At 40.7% G+C, this 24,559-nt stretch overlaps 1 protein-coding gene across 2 annotated transcripts in view; it reads right to left on the bottom strand.

The window, feature by feature from the left end:
- Nucleotides 1–4,976: 4,976 nt before the first annotated feature.
- LOC142106758 (FXYD domain-containing ion transport regulator 6-like) overlaps nucleotides 4,977–24,559 on the bottom strand; it is a 99,906-nt gene continuing 80,323 nt past the window's right edge. For both annotated transcript variants that reach the window (XM_075189760.1, XM_075189761.1), the window contains 5 exons: nucleotides 21,113–21,187; nucleotides 19,486–19,525; nucleotides 7,618–7,667; nucleotides 7,503–7,540; nucleotides 4,977–6,158 (listed from right to left, as the gene is read on the bottom strand). In XM_075189760.1, the coding sequence (XP_075045861.1) occupies nucleotides 7,512–7,540; nucleotides 7,618–7,667; nucleotides 19,486–19,525; nucleotides 21,113–21,187 (194 nt within the window). In that variant the 3' untranslated portion in view covers nucleotides 4,977–6,158; nucleotides 7,503–7,511. The remainder of the gene's footprint in view (nucleotides 6,159–7,502; nucleotides 7,541–7,617; nucleotides 7,668–19,485; nucleotides 19,526–21,112; nucleotides 21,188–24,559) is intronic.

Below are 24,559 nucleotides of genomic sequence, written 5' to 3'. Positions count from 1 at the left end.
AGGTTTAAGAGCTATGTCTTCTCTTTATTTCCCACTGTCCCAGATATCAAGAGATGCAAGGAGCTCCTGGTGAGCAAGTTGACAGCTGAAGGGGTACCTGACACGACGGCGACCCCACCTTCAGTTTCTCAGGCTACTGCTGCTAGGAAACAACTAAGATTTTCTAAGAAACCAAAGGATGATGCAGATGATTCAGTTAATTACATGTGCTGCAAGTGCCAAAGTTTATTTTCAACCATTCTTTCAATTGCTTCTCTTTTGTATGTGTGACCACATACTTTGTTTTTCACTGGGTTCATCATCACCAGCTGTGTTATAGGAGTGCTCTGGGTGACAGCTCTCTCCTCGTCTTCATCCTCTAAATCTTTGTCTGCAGGGGCCGGTGACACACCAATTTGTTTTCTCAGGTTTCTTAGCTGTTCTTTAAACTGGACATATTTATCATCCTGCCTCAGGGCCTCCTCTGTATTATTCTTCTGAAGCGCAGTCTATCTCTCATGTACACGCTCTCTTAAATCTGGGATCTCATCCGGTTGGTCACGTTTTAATTCTCCTCATCTGCATCTATATATTGGTTTAAATCTCTATTCAATGCAACATATTCCAAGATGATGGATTAAATGCTGCCCACATGTTCTGTGTCACAGTCTGTCTAAAGCAGATGTAATGCCACTCCAGTTGTAATATCCATTCCTGTGTCTATATAAGTTTGGCAGTTCTTCAGTGATGAGAGGGAGGTATCCACAGAGGAGAAGGAGATTAAAGATGCAGCACGAGCAGACATGGTTTAAAAATGTAGAGTTCGTTGACAGCACTATTGTGCAGTTAAGCTATTGTTAGCTTGTTTTGTGGGGGCCCAAACAAACCAAGCACTTCAGCCACAAAAGTGGCACTCCTTGTCGCTGAAGTGCTTGCTTTGTTAAAATGTACATGTCCTTTTCTATATCCTACATAAGGGTGGGTGGTAGGGCCCAAGGACAATTCCATCTTGCACAACTTTTCTTTTCTGCCACTGCTGTGTGGCAATGTTTCCTAGATGTGCTATGAACTGTCGTGTTTGTGTCATTGCTCTCTCGCTTAGCATCTAGCCAGATCGCTGCAGCCTTTGTCCGAAAGTGGATGAAAATAATATTGTGACCTGTGAGATGGTCAAAACTGACTGAAAATTACTGGAAATTAGTGTTATTGAGGTTAATAATAATGTAAGAACAAAAGAAGTGCAAAATATGTGATTTTAGCATATTTTAGCTATTTTTCTTAAAAGAAAAATACAGATCCAAAACCAAAACCAAAACCAAAACACAGGGGTCAGTGAACATCTCTAATAATTATACATTTAAAGTGCACCAGCACCAAGGCAGGCTTTAAGTGCTTTTGAAAGCAGCTGTATATTAGAAATCAGTGATCATCAACTTGAAAATGATGAAGGTATAAAAGTCAATAAATAAAGAGTGTATCCCCCACCCTGAACAAGCGATCTTACCACACCAGCACCCATTGCCTAGACTGGGTATCACTAATAAAAAATAGCATTTTCTTACGTGGCACCAAGCAAACCCATGTAGCCATAAACTGCTTGGACATGCTGGTGCTTTTAGAACAACAAATGCCAGCATAGCCATGGCTGCAAGAGCATACTGAAGCATGTAGAAGTACCCTGGTATCCAGGGCATGCTGGGACCTGTAGTGACACATATGAAAATGATACAAAATAGCAAAGCACAAACATGGTAGAAAAAGTCCTTTAATTAAAATAAATACTCCCCTAGTCCCGTGTTCACACTTTATTAATCTCATAATTCCAAAGGGATCCTTTTCTTTCTTCTTCTTTTCCAGGTAAAACCAAAGGATAAACCCCTGATAGATGACACTGCAGAGCCCTGGGGCAACCGACAGACCAGTTACCTGACTCTACTTAACCAATCCAGAGGGGGCTTCACTTTTATTTATTAGGGTGTGAGAAAGTTGCTCTGATTAGCTAGGCTGGGTACACACTTCAAGAAAATTCTAACGATGCAATAGTTTCAGTGATTATACGAAAGATGGGGAAAAAGAAGTCCTGATCACCATGCCGATTTATGTGTACACACTATACACGATTACCTTCAGGTCTGTGCTATTCATCTGTCATAAAGTTGGCTGCACCTCAAAGGATTTACAAGTCTGGTGAGATGGGATCAGTGACAGGTGGTCACACAAATCCCATGTCATGAGCAGTAGAAAATTTTATTCCCTTTGTGTAGCCTGCTTCTGGATCACAACCCCTCTCCTGCCATTCTCAGCTGTCTAGTGTTTGTTTATTGCCCTTCCTGCACAATGGATGTTATAAGGCTATGCATAAAATAATGTACATGAGTGCAAGGCTGGCAATGCAATGGTTAATTATAGCCAAACCCCCCCACTCTAACGCTAACACCTCCTACTGTACATCAGAGAATCTGCAGGGTGTACAGGGGAGAATCGTACAGCATGGCATGTTTAAATGAAAATATGTGCAGTAATTAGCTAAAATAATAGGAAATCACTTTGTGCTGTACCTTTCATTGGCCTCTGTGACTAGAATGGCGAATGTCCAACAACCCATACATTCGCACTGAAAGGGTTAAAAGTATAGCTGAGGGCTCCTCCTCAGGGTCCATTGCTCACCCTACTTATGGCGGAGAGCAGGGGTGGGCTGGCCCGGGGGGCAGGGGGGCTTCGGGCCGCTCAGTCTGACCCCTGTTCGGGCCGGCCCCCCCTCCGTGGATCCATGTTTTTCTTTAATTTTACCTGCGGCCGCATCACACAGCAAGCGATGCGGCCGCGTCAGCGCACAGGCAGCCGCATCACCTGACAGGCGATGTGGCCGCATCATCAATGACACGGCCACATCGCCTGTCATGTGATGCGGCTGCCTGTGCACCCCCCTGGCTGGACTGTGCCAGACCGCGCCTGGCGGAGAGACGTTAAACAGACAACTTTCTGGTTTGTCGCCAGGGGGCAGGGGGCACATGTGAAATACATGGACCCTGAAGAGGTAAAGGCACGGAGCACCAGCTGTCTCCCCATCCAGGAGAGAACAGAAGGTAAAAGGATAGGTTAAATTTTCGTTCCAATTTTACACACACACTGCAGAATTGGAACGACATTGTTCCTTTGTTGAACAATATTTTTAGTTCAGTTCAAAAATCTCGATCAACAATAAATTGGGCTTTGGAGCGATAATCGTTCCTCGTTGCAGGGTACACACTAATGTGATATCTGGCCAATCAGTCGATTATCGTCTCATTGGCCCGATAATCAGCTGAAAACCCTGTAGTGTTTACCCAGCCTTAGCCATTTTATCAATGGACTTCACACAGATTTGTTTTGTGAAAGGACTATGAATGTGGTAATATAATTTGTAAAAGCTAGAGGAAGAAGCTGTTTTGAACTAACCCATCCCTTTTTAAATAACAAGTCAGGTGACACTACTCTACACCGAAGGTCATTTACTGAGCACATTAATGCTGTTTTTGCATTAGAGCACGTAGACCCCAGTAATTAATTCACAGTACAATCTAATTAGCATGTGAACCTAATTTCAGCTCAATAAATCTACAGCTGCTTTAAGCTGGTTCCAGCCTGCTCTTAGCAAATACTTGTGACCACCCACAAATTTTGTGTCACATTACTCAGCTATAGAACCAATACATTTGCTGCTAAAGAAAGACACCCAATCTTAAAACAAGGACTGATTTTGACAAATGGCCAAATGATCATGGATTGTTCCAGGTGTGAAGGATTTGTTTCTTTATTTTGCTTAACGTTTTCTAAAACACATTTAAAATAAATATTCCAGCCATTATTCTTCTCATTACCTTGTGTGGCAGAGGCTCTTGCAGCAGTGGCGTTGCCCATGGATTTCAGTTTAGAAGATAAACCTAGTCACCCTCTCATCCATGAACTTTTTACCGGCACCCTCTTCTGAATCTTTCTCATCTGACTTTTCTCTCTTCTTTAACCCCTCACATCAGTCCTATTCTTGCTTCTTATCTGTCCCTCTCATGCCTGAGCCCATAGTCGCTTGTCTGTCCCCCTCATACATAACCTGAGCCCACATGACATATAGGGATTGCAGTTGGGCCTGTAGGGCTTTGTAGGAGATGCTACTGCTGCTTTCTATATTGCTATACTGCTGCCTCACAGCGACTGTGGGAGGAAGCATCTAGTGAGCATGGCTGTGTGGATGGCACGATCATCAAACATGCAATTATTTAGGAAAAGAAGAAATAGGAATGGCATACTTGCCTACTTTCAGTAGGCGACGTCCGGGAGAGGGGCATGACTAGAGGGCAGGGGGGCGTTTTTTTGGCCCCCCCAATGAGTAAAATGACATTTTGTCGTGGGGGGCGGGTCCAAAATGACATGATTCACCGAGAATCGCGGCATTTTTCCAAGGGAATTGCGAGATGCGGGAGAAATGCCAGCTCTCCCGTGAGTCTGGGAGACCAACCCGAATTTCGGGAGACTCCTGGTCTTTCCGGGAGAGTTGGCAATTATGAGGAATGGTCGCTCACTCCAAGCAATCATTTTATACTATTCCTGAAAGTCATAGTGCTGCTAGTGCATAAAAAATGGAATAATTGTGGGGTGTCCTTTAAATCAATTTTAGCAATAAACAGGGGTCATATGAACCAATATGCATCTGTGTTTTATATATATATATATATATATATATATATATATATATATATATATATATATAAAGCTATAGCAGGTTTTATGGAGAGAGACTATATGAAACAATAGGATTTATAGGCTATGGTTAAACAAAGGTGAGGTTATATGGGCCAATAGAAGGACATTCTGGAAGCAGTTATATGATCAATAGGAAGAGTTATAGAAAGAGTCACAAGGCGAAGGGGACTGGAATTTACCCATTTTGCTCTAAGTTCAGCAGCAATGATAACCACATCTACAACAGGAACGTATAAAGTAAATTTCCCTAGCTGGTGGAGGGTTAGAAATACAAGTTTATTTCACATTAGTTTGACGTCACTAGATATACACACACAATAAAAAAGATGCTAGTGTTCAATAAGAAGAAAAGGGGGCGCCCCAGAATCACAGCCAGATCGGTACATATTTCAGGAGACAGAGATTTTACATTTGAATGTGTAAGAACATGCTACAGATACAGCCACGTCTGCACAGGGAGCAGGCAGTTAGAGAACCAGAGAGAGGGCGCAGCAGTCTGGGTGCAGAAAACAGCACAGGATTTAGTAACAAAGTCATTTGGCCAGGTATATGTGTTTTCCATTGATCCTCGCGTTGCTTTTTACGCAGGCTCAGGTGTGTTCTAGTTCCATAGGAAGTCTTGTGCTATTTAAATTAAGATTAACATCCCCTGCAGCTGCAGTATATAGCCTGCAGAGTATTATAGCAGAGTGTGTATACTAGTTCTACTACAATCAATACAAACAATGGAGCCTGCAGCACTCTGCATAGGATTCACAGTGCTTTGTGAGTGATATATGCACTGTACTGCATATGATTTTATTATTACATTACTTACACAGTGATCTGCATTTAACAAGTGTACACTGCTCTGTCAGTAACGAGGTGTAATTATTCTCACACAGTGCTGTACACATAAAGTATGTGGCTCTACCTTAACCTCAAACAATAGTGTTAGGCTCCACAGTATTCACAAACAATAACATTTAAAGGCACAAACACAATTTTCATCTGACCAACACAACCTCCTATAGAAATAGACACAATTTGACACACCCGTCTTGATAAACTGATAAACCAGGAGGTTCACAGTGTGAGAATGAAGAGAGGACTTCAGAAAACATGACAATAAATGCATTTGTTACAGTCAGTGATATTCAGTACAGTAATGCAGCCTGTCCAGTAACTGAGCATAGGGACCAAACATTGGTCACAAAGTTAAAGTTCCTGATTTCTCCGCCCTTCCCACATCGCCCACATAATAAGTGCTATGACATTACAAGTGAAGAGCACAGACGGCACTAAGAAACAATCTGTAAATAAGACGTTGACATCATCACACATGGCGCGGACGCACGACATGGCGAGGAGGGTAGGCCTGGATAAACGAAGGGTGGTAATAGTAGTTAAGTGTTTATTTCATTTTTTGCGTAGTTTGTTTTCTGTTATTTCCTGGGGTCCTAAAAAGGAAGATAAGTTTAATAAACATAAGAACAGACTAATAATCAATATACATATATGGCATATTATATGCATGTGGTTATAATTTTCTTTTCGTTTTCCCATATCCACTCACATGCGTTTTTAACAATGTTAAAGATGCAATATCCCATTTTCACTGGGTGCTTGACTAATGTAAATATTTTAACAAATATTTGTTGCAGAACTTTCTATTGCTTCTATGGGGCATATTCAATTGTTGGCGTTTCCCGCAGCGCTAACAATATAACCGTAATAACGGTAATAATGCGCACTATTAATGTAATAGCGGTAATAGTGCACACGCCGCGTTACTTTTCCGAGTAACGCTAACAATTGAATATGCCCCTATATGTTCCTAAAAAGCCTGCTTACAGAGTTTATTATTCAGTAGTTTACCCCTGTCATCTTTTCACAATGCCCTACTGCTAATCTTATTCACAATGTAATTATTTGTGGCCTGGCTTAGTGGAAAGAAGCAGGTTTGATGTCTTCAGGGAGTGGTATGAAATAATTTTGGGCATTACAGACATAATGGAGCGAGTCACAATTCTATAAATCTATGTCTAGCACATAAGTTTCCTGTACTATACGTGTCATGAGGTTGAAAAAAAATACAAAAAAAAATACAAGTCCACCTTTTGTAACCTGTTCTATATTCGTGTCTGGATCAGTCTTTAAACATTTGAAAGTTATTCAAGCTAAGGTTTATAAAAGCCACTATTTGACACTGATAAATAGCAAATACTTTGCATTACTGAGCTAAATAATAGACATCCAGCGAGATATTACCATATTAACGGTAATATTTTTTGAGCGCGGGGTTTTCGGCGATCACGCCATCAATTGAATATGCCCCTCAGTCCATCCAAGAGTCATAATAGAGTTCCAAAGCTTTCTGTTGTAAATCTGTGTGTAATGCCATGTGTGCCAAAGATGAAGGAGTATCACGCCCCTTCTGACATGTGACTGAGTCTGTTACTTCTTGGTTTGTGTTTAAAATGGGAACGGGAACCCGAGTATTTAAAATGTGCAACTCAGGCTTCTAACCTAAAGTACATGGAAAAACAGTCAGTATTTAACTTATGTGCAAAACAGAAAACTAATTTTCATCCCTTGCATTGTAACATGGTTTTGTCCAGGAGACTTAAATAAGAAACTTCTTAATATAAGTTCCTTAATGAATCAGGCCCCTGGCCCTTAATTACTATTGCATATTAAACTTCTATATAATGCTTCAAAGAGTCTCCCACTTGCAACCTGCAAAACCCTTGTCTGCTGCAAAACATGATTGTTCTAACCATTTATGTTCTGTAAAAACTTACAGGTTCTCATTAGTTCTCTGCTTTCTGACTTCCCCGAGCTGTGGAAAAAGAAAAAAGGTAAATTTTATGGTGGCAGGTATGCATTAAACCAATTTGTATTTACTTTTTTAATCACCTTTTGAGGCAATAAGGTTTTCAGCCTGAGCTTCTTCATCACCTGGTGCCCTGAGAGAAACAATAAGACAATCAAGATGTTTGTGAAATCAGTTGAAGTGCAGGACAGCACTAATTACAAATAAGTTGTATTCCTGCTTAGCAATTACTGAAGACTAAGGTGAGGTTCCACTCAATGTTGTTTATTTCAATCCCAATAGAAAGTGCAATTTATGAACAAGGAAAACAGCAGAAACACAGCGCAGATGCAATTTCTTACACATACCTTCTACCTGTCTTGATTTAGATGGATTTGAGGGCGATATGAAGCCTTATGTGAATATCTATATATCAGATCTCATCCATCTAACGGTCATAAGATCAGTATGTAGATATCATTTAGAATGTAGCCAACCGTGTGGAACAATAGGTACAATGTTTCAAAGTCTGGTCAGTTTCCATTGTGTACATTTATAGAATCAAGACATATGTGAGAAGTTTTAGTTAAAAGAATTTTATGATCATACGATCTCAGAGAATGTTTCCTGTTCCTATAGTGGGATCAATTTATAAAGATCAAAGTAAAAATTCTGATCATATGAGCCCTTAAAAAGAAGATACCTCTGCTTTAAAGGTGTGTTTGACTTGGGTCTCAGAACTTTTTTTTATTCAATCCTCATCTCCTGCTCATCTGTTATGTCCCCAGTTTTGAAGTTCATCAAAATGTTCACAGCGGCATGGAGTATTTTCAGGAGAAAATGTATTGATGCTGTCAGAGACAGTAACCTGCCAACTTACGTGATTATATAAGTGAGGACATGGCTGCATGAGACAGGACAGTGTAATAACATGAGAGGGAGAATGGAGGTAAGCAGGAAGCCACAGCTTGAGAGTTAAATAGCAGGGTCCTCCAACAGCACAAATTAATAATCTGACTCTCCTGTCAAACAATGCTGGAAAATTGTGTTACGAAAGCACATCTATATGACTAAAAGTGTATACATCCAACTTGTATTGTAATTGACTAACATTTTGTAATTTATTGTAAAAGTGCATGCTGTGGTTGAAGTGGGTTGATATTTGGTGGCATGTCATACTTTTAACTTATACTGGTTTGGTTGTTAAACTATAAAAAATTTCATTCACTAACATTTTTGATGACATCATTGCTAGAGTTGAACTTTGACCACTAGGTTCAGCTGCAGGCCATTGCTTTAATGCAGTAGTTTCTGGCAGCTATTTTAAAGCTGGCTACACATTTGTCAGCGAGTTTGGACCCAAAATAATTTAAATGCAATGGGATAGATAGGGATATAGATCAGACTGGGAGGTAAATCATAACAGATAGAGATAAGATATACTTTTCAGCTTCTCATAGTTTCAGTGCCTCCTTATAATTTCATGAATTCTGAGCAACTTTGGAAAATATTGAAAAAAAAATATCATGTTCCACACTCATCAGATGGTCTGAGAAATCATCCTTCCCTTGTCATTTCAAGGTACTCTATGGACTCAGAAGCATTGCACTGCTGAATTAAATTATTATTAATTATTCACTCCTTACATCATAGTTTGAAAAATGTTTTCTTTTATTTGGCTCAATAAACTCTAACTGCTAGGTGAGGGATCTCAAGACAAATATGGAGCATTAGGAGAAGTACTCTTGCAACCACAGATTTACAGTGAAAAGCTGATAAAATAGGCTTTGTGCTTCCCACTATTTAACACAATTTAAAAGATCATCATCACACAATAGGCATGTAAATTGTTGGGAGAAGTGAATGTGACAAGTGTAAAGCAACGGGCATGGTGTATGGTGTTACAACCCCTTAATCTAATCCATACCTGAACTGCAATTTTTAGCCATGTTGTTATCAGGAAGGATCAGTGATGTAATTATAATATCTCCTTGGAAAAGTACTTCAGGGGTTAAATTCCACCTCCACAGGGAACAATCAGGAGTTAAGTGAATTAAGCTATCATTGTTATTTCTGTTTGCTCCCTATAGTCCACTAGTGAACTCTACAGCCAACCAGAAGCCTGACCCAGCAGGGGTCACCTGAGGGAGGACACCTGGGGAGGTAGGGGAGGGGGCTGGATAGTGTAAGCAGCCCTCCAATCAAGACCTTTTGCAACTCCCCTGGATAGACAGATCCCAAGGTGGGATTAGGAGGTGATAAAAGAGGTTACCCTTGGAGCTGGACACCTGTGTGACTAACTTTTGGCCAAGAGGTGATGCTCTGCCAGAGATGCGCTGTGGAACATATCTCACTGGATTTATTTGAACTGATTTCTTCATTTGTTGGACATGCTATCGTTACGGGGTTGTGCTGTATTTAATCCTGTTCTGCAGAATAAATCATCTTTCTATTTTTCCCCTAATACTGTGTCCGAGTGATTTGGGTACCACGTATCTTCACAACATGCTTTAAGATCCACTCTATCAGTATCATGCCAGAATTTTTTATTCTTCTTCAAAACCAAAACACGGGGTCAGTGAACATCTCTAATTTAAAGGGTAGTAATCAGACTCATCAGGGGCAGATGGAGAGTGTTGTAAGACAGGAATACCTACTAACTTTTATTAAAAAAAAATATACATCTAGCATAAACAATGAAAGCATCCAACTTATGTTCTGTTATTTTTACAATTGTACTTATATTATTAAAAAATGGAACACATAGCTTAAATCGAATAATCTTTTAGTAAGGCACTTATCCCAGTTGTTTCTACATAAAAGTCTATTCCTGAAATATTAATTAGTTCTTTGAATAAAATCCTTAAAGATGAATTAGTTCTTTGAATAGAAGTCTTAGTTGCAACTAAATTGAGTCTGCAATTAATAAATCTAGATTTTGTTACTCATGGCTTGGCTCAATAATCTTAAGAGCAGTTACTAAGTAGAAGTTGCTAAGGATAATTCAAAATCATATAACCCTGAAGTGTGAGCTCTCTATAAACCGTATGCTACATGATTTTTTTTTTTGAGGCAGCTTTTTTCAGACTAGATCTTTGTAGTTTAATTGATATATGATATATTTTATTTTGTATTTTGCAAAAGTGTACTGTTGCACATAACAAACTGGGGAAAAAGTATATATGTAAGGGGAGAAATGGGTGAAGGGATGACCTTGTAGATCTAGAATTTAAGTTGTCCATATTTACTGATGACACAAAGTTATGTAGGGTTTATAAAACTTACAGCAAGATAGTAGACAAATTGGCAAACTGGGCAGTGACGAGGTGATTAAATATTGGAAATAACTATGATACCTCATAGTTGCCTACTGTCCCGGAATGTCCGGGAGACTCCCGAATTTTTGGGAGTTATCCCGGACTCCCGAGAGAGCAGGCAAAAATCCCGGATCCAGAAGTCGCCGCTGTTGAAGATGATGGGGGCGGGGCTAAATGCAATCGTGCCCCCCCTGCTAAGATTGGCTAAAATGGATTGACAGGGGCGGAGCCTAATGACGCAACACGCTTGGCCACACCCCCCGGACAGCTGCCTCTAAAAGTAGGAAAGTATGTGCTACCTACACACTAAATTGAATACAATTGTGAAATAATGAGATGGAAAAGGACTTAGGAAAACTAGTAAGCTGAAATCAGCACAATGCAAGGTAGTAGCTGCAAAGACAGATAAAATGCTGGGGTGCATAAAAAAGGAGTTAAATGTATATGATGCCAGCCTCGGACTGGCCCAGCGGGCTACCGGTCAAACCACCGGTAGGCCCGGCTACCGTACGGCCACAGCCCCTTTCACAAGTGGGCGGAGCTTACCTGGAGGCCCCTCACGTCGTCCCTGCTGCGTACCCGCTGCTCAATTGCGATCGCAGCTGCGATCACAATTGAAAGATGACTGGCTGTCACTGACAGCCAGTCATCTTTCACATGCGATCGCAGCTGCGATCATGTGACCCGCCCCCTCCTCCTGTCAGCTGATATTCCCGCGCCGCTGAAGGGAGAAGAGCAGAGAGGCTGCAGAGATCAACTTTTGGGTAAGTAAGTATATTTTAACCAGTTGTTTATATTGTTGCATATTTGTTGGCAGGCTGAACTTTCCAAACATCTTGACTAAGATAGAAGTATAGTATAACATTAGCTTCGCTAGTTGAAAAGGTCCTCGGTGTGTGTGTGTGTAACCAGGAAGGGCTTCTCTTACAGCCTAGGGCTAACTTACGATCCTTAGAAGTAATGTGAAAAATTATAATATATTGCCTGTAGGAGTTGTGTTTGAAGAATATTTAAAAGAGAGTTGATCATTCTACGTTGTGTTAGATGTTTATATCGCCAGATCACTTGGCTGAATGCATTATGGAAGGCCCAGAATAATATTGTCTGTACTTGGATTATATGAGAGAAGTCTGTTCACCCTGTAGCATGCCGATTGTTTAATATAGTTTCTGTCCTGTTAGAGTTTTAAACATTGGTGTTCAGAAATGCCTGGAATTCAGTTATTACACCGTTATTGGCAGGACCCGTAGTGGATGTTGAATGGGTATGTGTCATTTTTTGCTAATAGAACTTGAGGTGTCTTTGATTTTCATTGCAGAGTAGATTGTTATACACCAATTGTCTCAAACTAGCTATGTGACTTTTATAGGGGTGGCATAACTAATGAAATGCAAGAAATAAACTGTGACATTGTTGTGGCAAAATCATAATAATGTTAAGTCCGTGATTGAGTGTGAAATGTCACTGTGTAGGTGTTCTAAAACATACGGGCAAATCTAACTGTGATTCTGCGAGGATGAGCGTTTCTGTCGTGGTGACTAGTTAGTTACTCTGAAATCACAAGGAGTCTTTTGTTTATATACTGCACTAAGGTGCTATCTGTCCTTCGTGGACTGACCACTCCCCCTCTAGAGTCTGGTCCCGCCTCTATGATGGCTGACCACACCCCCTTGGGTGGGCCCCAAGTGTTGCATTCCCCGGTGGGCCCTTCATGCCCCAGTCCGACACTGTATGATGCACACATAGACCTATCTTGAAAATGGAGTGCAGTTTTGTCCACTTTGTCTGCTCCTAAGTCCTCTCTACAGCAATCTCATAAATTAAGGGAGTGAAAGTGTTAAATTATAAAGAGTGGCTAGAAAAACTAGGGGGTATATTTACTAAACTGCAGGTTTGGAAAAGTGGAGATGTTGCCTATAGCAACCAATCAGATTCTAGCTGTCATTTATTTAGTGCATTCTATAAAATGACAGCTAGTATCTGATTGGTTGATATAGGCAATATCTCCACTCTTTCAAACCCACAGTTTAGTAAATCTAGCCCTAGATTTGTTTCAAAGGCTCATCAGAGGTGACCTAATTAATACAAATAAACATAGCTGAAGTTATTACAAAGATTTGTCTAAAAAACCTTGTGAAGGGCCACACAGAGTTCAGGGGGTCATCAATTGTGAATGGAAAAAAGGATTTACCATCAACATAGGTAGGAAGGGATTCTTTCCTGTAAGGGTGGTTAAGTTATGTAATGCCATACTACATGAAGGACTGATGGCAAAAAGGATTGGATGTTTTTCTATATACAAATGCTACATGTAGCTATAATAGTACAGGGCATTGTGGCGGTTATTGATCCAGGGTATTTATCTGATTGCCACTTTCGGGTTTAGGGAAGATTTTTACCCCCTATGAGACCACATTAGCAATTATCACACTAGAACGTTTCTTTTGCCTGTCACTGGAACAATGTAATTAGAATTTATGAAAGGTTGAACTAGATGGACCTATGTCTTTTTTCAACCTAACTATAGAATTATGTAAACTATATATAGAGATAGGAATGGCAGCGCTGATGTATAAAAATCAATGCAATTTATTAAAACATATAAAAATATTGATGACAGATATTCTCATATATTTATATGAGAATATCTGTGGAACAAGCTAGATACTATATCACCTATAGTTACACAAACCTACTAAAAGTAAGTATATTGTTCCGTGGATACAGACATATGTTGAAACCACTATGCGGCAATGAACGAACAGTCTCTTATTGGGAAAAGTATATGTTTTAATAAATTGCATTGATTTTTATACATCAGCGCTGCCATTCCTATCTGTATTTTGGCTTCTAGTGTGACGAGAACAATACTCGTTATTTCTGGCTGGCTGCAGATGTACATTGTATATAACGATACATAATGTGCCACTGACTATATATATGTTATAATATTCCGACTAGCGCTGGATTTGTTTGTTTTGTTTTCTGTGTGTTTTTTATAATTGATTATTCAAAACTAAATATAGCCCTACTGGATATAGAAATTATATTATCTGCCACCAGGACGTAGTCAATCTGTCGACACTGAACCTGTCAACATCCAGACTGTTGATGCCAAAAACACATAAACTCTAGTGCTGCAGCCGGCAGGCCTGTCGGTACATCAATACAGCTGCCAGACCTGGCGGCACATCAATACAGCTACCAGACCTGGCGGCACATCAATACAGCTGCCAGACCTGGCGGCACATCAATACAGCTGCCAGACCTGGCGGCACATCAATACAGCTACCAGACCTGGCGGCACATCAATACAGCTACCAGACCTGGCGGCACATCAATACAGCTGCCAGACCTGGCGGCACATCAATACAGCTGCCAGACCTGGCGGCACATCAATACAGCTGCCAGACCTGGCGGCACATCAATACAGCTGCCAGACCTGGCGGCACATCAATACAGCTGCCAGACCTGGCGGCACATCAATACAGCTACCAGACCTGGCGGCACATCAATACAGCTGCCAGACCTGTCGGTACATCAATACAGCTGCCAGACCTGGCGGCACATCAATACAGCTGCCAGACCTGGCGGCACATCAATACAGCTACCAGACCTGGCGGCACATCAATACAGCTACCAGACCTGGCGGCACATCAATACAGCTGCCAGACCTGGCGGCACATCAATACAGCTGCCAGACCTGGCGGCACATCAATACAGCTGCCAGACCTGGCGGCACATCAATACAGCTGCCAGACCTGGCGGCACATCAATACAGCTGCCAGACCTGGCGGCACATCAATACAGCTACCAGACCTGGCGGCACATCAATACAGCTGCCAGACCTGTCGGTACATCAATACAGCTGCCAGACCTGGCGGCACATCAATACAGCTACCAGACCTGGCGGCACATCAATACAGCTGCCAGACCTGGCGGCACATCAATACAGCTACCAGACCTGGCGGCACATCAATACAGCTGCCAGACCTGGCGGCACATCAATACAGCTACCAGACCTGGCGGCACATCAATACAGCTGCCAGACCTGGCGGCACATCAATACAGCTACCAGACCTGGCGGCACATCAATACAGCTACCAGACCTGGCGGCACATCAATACAGCTGCCAGACCTGGCGGCACATCAATACAGCTGCCAGACCTGGCGGCACATCAATACAGCTGCCAGACCTGGCGGCACATCAATACAGCTACCAGACCTGGCGGCACATCAATACAGCTGCCAGACCTGGCGGCACATCAATACAGCTACCAGACCTGGCGGCACATCAATACAGCTGCCAGACCTGTCGGTACATCAATACAGCTGCCAGACCTGGCGGCACATCAATACAGCTGCCAGAGCTGGCGGCACATCAATACAGCTGCCAGACCTGGCGGCACATCAATACAGCTGCCAGAGCTGGCGGCACATCAATACAGCTGCCAGAGCTGGCGGCACATCAATACAGCTGCCAGACCTGGCGGCACATCAATACAGCTGCCAGAGCTGGCGGCACATCAATACAGCTGCCAGAGCTGGCGGCACATCAATACAGCTGCCAGACCTGGCGGCACATCAATACAGCTGCCAGACCTGGCGGCACATCAATACAGCTACCAGACCTGGCGGCACATCAATACAGCTGCCAGAGCTGGCGGCACATCAATACAGCTGCCAGACCTGGCGGCACATCAATACAGCTACCAGACCTGGCGGCACAATACAGTAAATAATACAGTAATAAACAAATAAATAAAATGTCAATACATAGAAAAAAAAACACAGCGTGCCTTCCCGAAAACAGCTTAACTCTAGTACTGCCAGCCTATGTTGGTACTATAAAAATCAGGGGCTCAAAAAGTGCAGGGTCTCCTTGATTTTACTAATACCAGCACTAGGCTTTGCCAGTCAGGGCTGGTGGCACTATAGCAGAGGAACACACCGAACTTGTCAACATTTTGGTCAACAATCTGGCTGTCGACGGGTTCAGTGTGGCAATGCTAACATCACAAAAATATAAATAGACATTTTAACATTTATTTTGTGCTGTTCTTTGTAGGAAAAGGTTGTTTGCTCAACATTATTCAATGTGATAGTGGTCTGAACTAGCTCTCAAAAACTATTCCTGCTGTGTAATTATTAGCCGATGCCAACAACAGGGACTGTGAATTATTTTCTACTGTTGCTGTTACATCATTAAATCCACGTTTATTTTCCCATTAATAAGAAGTATAAATTTGTCATAAATCTAAAAAAAAAAACATTGAAAGAGAACGTTCTTGAAAACAAGGAAGTTATTGCTACTTGGCCTCTCATGTAGCAATCATTTTCTTGTTATAATGAAAAGGTTAAAGTGTAGTCAAAATTTCTCACGTGGACTTCATAGCAAAGAACAGTAACTACAAAGGTGTATTGTCCAAAATTGGGCAACCACTTTAACTTTTTATAGATGTTCTAGCAATTATGAACATGGTGGCACTGTAGTGTCTATGTGTAGTACAGTACATTCAGCAACTGTGGAATTAACATAATGATATTATTTGTACTCTAGATATTTTTTTGAATATGTTCATTGTAGGACTGTATAAACCAACCATGCATTTCATTCGTTTATATGTGGTAGATAAGATTTTTTTTGCAAATCATTGCCTTTCCTGATAGCTGGTTCTATTGTAACAATGATCATATCAGCCGTCATTGCACAAGGAACGTGCAGTGACGCATGTTCATGTTTTGACGGAGCTCTTAGAGTCCACATTTGAGCAATTTCTGCTTGCGTATGTGCTGTAGACCAAGTGCTCCCAACCTTTCTACTGTAATCAAAATTAAAGCAGAATTCTACACAAAACTTAAATGTGAGTATTGGTTAGTGCTCACTAAGTTTATATAGAATACAGAGCTTTACTTACCTGGGATGTGCTGAGGTCCCCAAAGCCTAGGACATTGTATGCTGGAATGATTCAAGCACACAGCGGTGTTGTTGCTGCCATCTCCCTGTGAATCTCCCATGTGGAAGTGTCACAGGGGAGGGTCATTGACAACATCTTTGTGTGTCTGAATCAAGCGAGTACAGAAAAGACAGTGGAAAAATCCATTTTGATTCCATGATGTAAGAAAAAATGTGAAAAATGCCAAAGGAGAAGAACTCTTTTAAATAGCCACTATATGTAGGAAAATGCACTTTACATAGAGGAATAGTATACATATGTGTATACAAACAGTGCATTTGTGTAAAAAATATGCTCTGCACAGTCACATTTATTTAAATTTGGAAAAGACCCTTATACTAGTCGCACGGCATCCCGGATGCTGAAAGTTACCTATAATATTCATTAATACTCTTAGTCCCCTCTGGCCTTCACTTACAAATTGTCCTGAATACTCTGATTCTAACATTAGATCAATACAGTGGTCTTCATGTACAAAGTGCCATGATGAGCCTTGGTTTTTTTAACAATGCATCTGGGTGGTCCACTCAGCGCAATTCAAGGTACATGCATATTTTCTGCATATTTTTTGCATATTTTCTGCTCTCAGGAAACACATACAGGAAATTCTCCAGACTGGGTAACGTCAAAATCAAACCTCATACCACATGAGCACCACCATTGTTATTAAAATAACAATGGTAGTGGATTAACAGTCATAAGGATTAACCCATAACAACACTGTGGTGAATAAAGCATATTCATAAGCGACTGCTTTGTAAATACTGTATATCAAATAAATCCATTTAGTAAGCTAGAGGGTTAATGCCAATGACTTTAAAGCAAAACCTGCTCTCACAGGGTTAATGATTTAACTTAGTGTGTAAAACGTGAGGCCTGAAATACTGGCCTGTGCCTATTCAGTGGCTCTGAAGAACCAAGGACTACAAGGTAACATTGTCACCTCTAGGGGAAATGAACAGCTTCTGAGACCTCATGTGGTGAGCTGTGTTCTGGTACAGTAATGGTTTTTGGCACCTGAAGAGACGCTACGGAATCGACCTAGCAGGGGGTCTTAAACAAAGAGACATGGGCTTTGTGACCACATGATGTCTTGTTTTATTATATATAGGCAAATGTAATTCAATGTCTAAAATATATTTACAACCAATTTAGTTAGTCAAACACATATTCATAAACTGTATGATGAAGGGCAGCCCATACATCAAATAAAGCTGACTGTCACGCAGGGAATGAGAGGAAATGAGTATCAGCTCAACTAATACACTTGATCTATCTCTGTTTGGTGTCTGGAGATTGGTAAATGTGTATTGGATTTATTAATGATAAAATTGGGTCTGTGTGACACTCCCCAGTAAAGATAGTTTATATTTTAGCATTGGGAATTAAACAGGGAAGATGAAATTTGTTAAATAATAATCTCCAACCAAAAAAACCTTGACCTCAATACATGTAGTTTTGTTTGCTCTGATCTGTATTTCCACATGCTCTTGTGATATTGGATAATATGGATAAATAGTACATAGACTATATGAGCTTATATAGTAATTATTGTATGTGTTTTGTTGGATGTTTTATTAGTTGTTTAATACATTTACTTAAATTAATATCCACAGATTTATATATATATTGTTTATAGCAAAGAGAACGTAGTTGCATTATTTTATTGTTTTTCAGAAGATGTAACTTGTGGTTGTGACACAGACCTCCCCAGGCACAAAACTGTGTCACAGGCCTCCCCTATAGACCAACTGCTCTAGGAGTGGAATGGTGGAAAAACTGTCTTTAAAAGAGGAGACCACTTACAAGATATTGTCAGACTTTTGGGAAATCAATCAAGATTGATAAGCTGCCAATCATCCAAGCCAATTTCTCCTGAAGCATATTATACAACTTGTATGTAAGTTTATACTATGAAACTATGTTCTTTAAATTTTAATCTGTTTTGCAGTGTCTAATGTCATATTTTATTAATTGTTTTTATAAACTGTAAGCATAGTACTTTTTTGTATTTTAAATCTAAAAATGTAATAAGTGCTGTCCTTATTGCAAATTTACTACTTGTTTAGAGAGGTTGATTGCTTGGATGTATTAACCCATTAAATACCAGTGTGAGAAGTGTTAACTCTTTTAGCAATAACGATAACAGGTTTAATGCTGCGCTAATTCAGGTCAAATTGAATTCCCCCAGTGGGTCCACTGCTTAACAATTTGACATTCTGAGAAAAGTCAGGGGGAATTTTTAAATGTGTTTTAGTCATACTTGCCAATTCTCCGGGATGTCCAGGAGACTCCCGAAATCAGGGTCAGTCTCTTGGACCCCGGGAGAGCAGGCAATTCTCCCGATTCCCGGAAAGGATCTGCAAATTAATCGAGGGGGCGGGGCTTAGTGGTGTCGTGTATGCGTCATTGTGGCCCGCCCCCTATTTTATTGGATGGAAAGGGTGATGACTGCTTTGGGGGCAGGACTAAGGACACAATTCTTCGAGCCCCGTCCCCACTCACTCACCTGCCTCCCGGACCACCGGGGACACAAGTTGCCAATGTTGGCAACTATGGTTTTAGTACATTTTATGCATGGTGTTCTATATTTGGGAAAACTCTTATCTGGAAAATGTTACACCGCAAGCTTTGCATAAAATAGACCCTGCGTAGCCAGTGAAAGTTTTATAGTCTAGGTGTTATATCTCATTCTTACCTTTGTTTCTGGTTAAGATTATTGCATCTGCACCTCCTGCCTGCAAAGAAATATACATCAGATCAGCACTGCATGTTGAGGTCTGAATCCTTCAGAGAAAGTGACATGTATAACAGAGGTAACCAGTAGGAAATCTTATAGAAAGAAAATATTCTGATCCTAGACCAGATAACTGCCTTTAATTCCATTAGTTGTTTTTAAAAAAATGTATAAAAAATAAGCAGGGTTCTTACACACTTACAGTTTGTTCCGAACATAAAATCCTATTTGCCCACTCTCCCAGAATGTCTGCGAGACTCCTGAATTTTGGGTAGGTCTCCCAGAGTCCCGGGAGAGCAGGACATTTGCCTGCATCCTGCCCACTTCCTAGTAAAGTAGGCAGGATGGGAGCCTCCATCGTGTGATTCATGGTGAATCGTGTCATTTTGGCTCGCAAAATGACACTTTCATGTAATTGCATCACATCCTCACACTTCACCACCATTTCGGGATCTCTCAGAGGAAAAGAGTAAAAAGCTGGTAAGTATGCATACAATCTACAAATGCAGTCAATTTTCACTAAACTACGGCAATCAATCATACACTTGCTTTCACTATGTAACTTAAACTAAACAGATAAATACTAATTGCAAAATTTAGACTTAAATGCATAATTGCCCTCTCTCCCAGATTGTTAATAAGTCTCCAGAAGTAGGAGGAGACCTGGGGGTAAATGTATTAATTAGAGATTCTAGAAAATCGCCAATGTTCTGCGACTTTGCCGGTATAATTTAAAACGGCAATGGGTTTAAAGACAAGTTTTGCCTCTAAACACATTGCCGTTTTAAACTATTTACCTTAATACACTGTCATAACTTAAAGAGATTAATACATTTGTGACTGAATTTATGATAAGACGTACTGAATATTATTGGCTATTAGTATTTTTATTATTATTATTATTATTATTATTATTATTATTATTATTAATAATAATAATAATAACCTTTATACAGTGCAAGCATACTACGCAGAGTTTAACTCTTAATCAGTTATTAAAATATAAAAGAATGAAATGCTTTGTAAAAGTATGGAGAAAAGCCGTACCCTATCCCTATCCACATCTCACCTCAAAAAATAAATGCATTGAAATTCAGAAATATGAACCTAAATTTTCATAATACCAAACTATTGCTACAAAACCGGTGTCTTGTGGTAAGAACCAACACTGAATGCTCAATCACAACTACCTGCATTAAAAATAAGACAAATAAGAGTTTTGGCAATGAGGTCATTCGCATCAGTATGTTTTACATTTTTAAAAGGCTAGAATGTAGCATGTCCTATTTCTCATGTGGTAATGCATGCTACCAGCTCAATATGTTGTATTGGTTTTTACCAGTCACATGGAAAGCATTGGAGATACATGACAAAAACACTTCTAAAGTACAGATTAGTTGTCATGTGCTGTTATCCATTTTATCAGTGTATATGAGTGTATATGAATAAACAAGCCCCTATCGTTCTTATATAGACATTGCTATCTGCTGTTTTTTAGTCATGTAAAATACCACTAGGTGGCGCTGCAGACTGCCATATTATGACACATGGACACATTCCAATAGGTTACACTTTTTAATTTACTTACTCAGAATCAACAAGATCCCCAGTGTGAAGAGAACCACTGCGAAGACCAGTCCTCCAATCCGCAGGCTTTCATAATCTGTACAGAGATAATTAAACATTACATCAACCATGTAAATGTAGCAGGTATTCAGGTATTCGCCTACAGCAGTTATAGATGAACTTAGTGCTGTGAAATTGAGAGGAAGTTAAGTTATTTGTCACAGTGATTCTGTTGGGAATGTACTTTATTGAGGCTTTAGAACTGTTGTACATAAATCATAACACATATGTGTGGACTCATGGATAGACTGAAGGATAGACATAAAGGGGAGTTGTAGTGTTTTGTTAGTCCATTCTTGTTTCCTTCTGTGTTATTTAACTTTATGCAGAGTTTATTTTCATTACACAGGGATACCACATAAATCTACCCTCTGGATGCAACTGTATCAAATGAACACAGCACAGGAGGGTAGTATGGTAACAAACTGTACTGAAACAAAATAAATAACTGGGCCTGATTGTATAAATACATGGATAAAAACACAGGCGTAAGAAGTAGAAACATACAGTACACTTAGAAAAACTTGCAGGATGAGGTGTATAAACCAATAAATTGAAGTAATCTGTTGGTGGACAACCCCTTTCCACAGGCGCATATGCGGGTGGGGGGGGTGGGGGGCAGTCCAGTTGCCTGGAAACCCCACGTCCCCAACAACCCAAAGCTTAACTCTCACACCTAACAGCCAGTGCTGCGCTGGGCACAGAACTGACTCTTAGATAAGCAGACCAGCTGCTTCTCTACCAGGGCTGATAGGTGGTGATTGCCCCCCCCAGCCAACAGCCTGGCTCCCTCCTCCTCTGTGGCAGGAGAAGCTGCAGACGAAGGAGGAGACCAGATCATAGGAAGGTTAGTAAAGGTGAGGGACAGAGGTGTAATGAGAGGGACAGAGGTGTGATGGGGGGGCAGAGGTGTGATGGGGGACAGAGGTGTGATGGGAAGACAGTGTGTGTGTACACATGTGTGTGTGCGTGTGTATATATATATATATATTTATATATATATATATATATATAAAATACACATACGTGCACAGTCAAAGCTGCCTCATTATTTGTGGAAAAATTTGGAAACCCTCCTTTAAAGTTCCTGCGTTTGCCCCTGAACACATACCCTCTGGGGTTTGTATTGCAGATTTACATCAATGTTTAAGGTATGTAAAACATATAGTAACTGATCTGACACTAGAAACCATGGCTCTTAGTGTTACCATCCCATTGGCATTTTTACTTTCTGTCTGTGTATTTCTGAATGTCACTTGATCCATTTCTGTGCTTTAGCCACCTTCAAATGCATTGGAAAGCATATAATCATTTCTAAAGCCCAACTAAAGTGCACTTCAAACATCAGTGGCTATATAACCTTAGTGAACCAAAGTTACAATTACAGAAATGGGTGAATTCCTTACACAACAATTCCAGGTCATGTCACAAGTAATTATCTATCACAGATGAATGTAAGGGGCAGATTTAATTAGTCACGTTGTTCTCAGAAGAACGCGGCCATAGGAATTTTCGAAAAATCTCTGATTATTTTTCCTCGCAGTCCAAGCAGCTGGAGGCAAAATTCCGGATTTGCTCTGTCTCTCAACCTTCCCGATTTCAGCATGAAAGTTCCAATTTTAGGGATCATTCCCTCCTGAGGACATATTTGACCAATAATATACTAAATAAATGATAGAATATGATTGGTTGCTATGGGCAACCCCCCAATTTTTCTTTCTAGAAGGATTGATAAATCCTCCCCTTTATCTGTTATTGTTTTGGAATGTTTGGACTTTGTCAAGCGATACTAGTCTATAGACTTCAGGGTCTATGTATGAAGACAAGTATGGAGGAAAGAACAGTGCATTTCTACTCTTTATCCATATTTGCCTGCTCTTGGCCACTCTGCACGGTGGCCTGGACGGAGGACTCAGGGTGGAACTAGTGTGCAAATGAGATTAATTGTTGTACCGCTCCCTCCCTTGCTCCCTGTGACAAAATCCTCCATCACCCCTGAACACCACAGATTCATTTATAGATTCTGAAAATAAAAGAGTTCAAACAAACTTTAACAATTCTGGCAAAAAAATTGTCTTTTATTTTACACATACTTGCCAACTCTCCCGGAATATCCGGGAGACTCCCGAAACCTGGTTCAGTCTCCCGGACTCCTGGGAGAGAGGGCAATTTTCCCGATTCCCAGCCAGCTTTGGAAAGTAAATGGAGGGGGCGTGGCTTATTGATGTCATGGGTGCGTCGTTGTGGCCCCGCCCTCTAGTTTTATTGGCCAAAAAAGGTGGTGACCGCTTTGGGGGCGGGGCTAAGGGCACGATTCTTCGAGCCCTGCCCGCACACACCCACCTGCCGCCCGGACCTCCCGGGACACAAGCTGCCAATGTTGGCAACTATGATTTTACAGGGCTGTAACACTGCTGAGATTTATTATTACTCTTAAATTTATGGCAAAATATTTCCTTTCTGCTGAGGGGGAGTAAAAGGTTATTGTTGGATTCATCATTACAAGTCTATAATACAATAGGAACATTGTTTTGCTTTCTGTATGACTTTCTAGATACTTGTACATCCAGAAAGACATTTGGGGTAATCATCCTCATCAACATTTATTTATATAGCGCCTGCAAATCCATAGCGCTTTACAAAACGCAGTAATAATATAATCTTGGGTAATACAGACAGACAGACAGAGAGGTAAGAGGGCCCTGCTCACAAGCATACAATCTATGGGACAATGGGAGTGAAATACATGAGGTTAAGTCTACATATTGCATTTCAGTCCAGCCAGAGTACAAAGGTAAAAAGTGGTTTGCATGCTATATGATCCAGTCACACAGCAATATTAGTCATGGGGTCAGAGGCTTGCTGTCTTATGTGAATTGTGTAGAAGGTAACCTAGTGAGGTTAAGAGTGTGGTTGAGGAATATTATAGGCGTATCCGAAGAGGGGGGTTTTCAGAACACCCTTGAAGGTTTGCAGACCGGAAGAAAGTCTTATTGTTCAAGGGAGAAAACTCCATATAGTGGGTGCAGCTCAAAAAAGTCCTGTAAACAGGATATAGGAGGATGTAATGAGAGTGGAAGAGAGACACAGATCTTGTGCAGAACTGAGTTGTTGAGTTGGGAGATATTTTGAGACAAGTGAGGAGATGTATGTTGGTACAGTTTTGTTGATGGCCTTGTAGTTTAGTAGAAGTATTTTATATTGGATTCCGTAAAAAACAGGCAACCAATGTAGAGACTGACAGAGTGGAGCACCAGAGGAAGAATGATTTGCATAACACATCAATCTAGCCGTTGCGTGTAAAATAGATTGTAAGGGTGAGAGTCTGATTCAGGGAAGACCAGTAAGGAGGGAATTGCAATAGTCAATATTGCGTGAGATATGTGCATAGTCTGGTAATGTTTTTTAA

The sequence above is a fragment of the Mixophyes fleayi genome, chromosome 11, assembly GCF_038048845.1.
Source record: "Mixophyes fleayi isolate aMixFle1 chromosome 11, aMixFle1.hap1, whole genome shotgun sequence".
Classification (NCBI taxonomy): domain Eukaryota; kingdom Metazoa; phylum Chordata; class Amphibia; order Anura; family Limnodynastidae; genus Mixophyes; species Mixophyes fleayi.
Note: the sequence above shows the minus strand (reverse complement) of the source record. Positions and strands in the feature narration are given on the sequence as shown.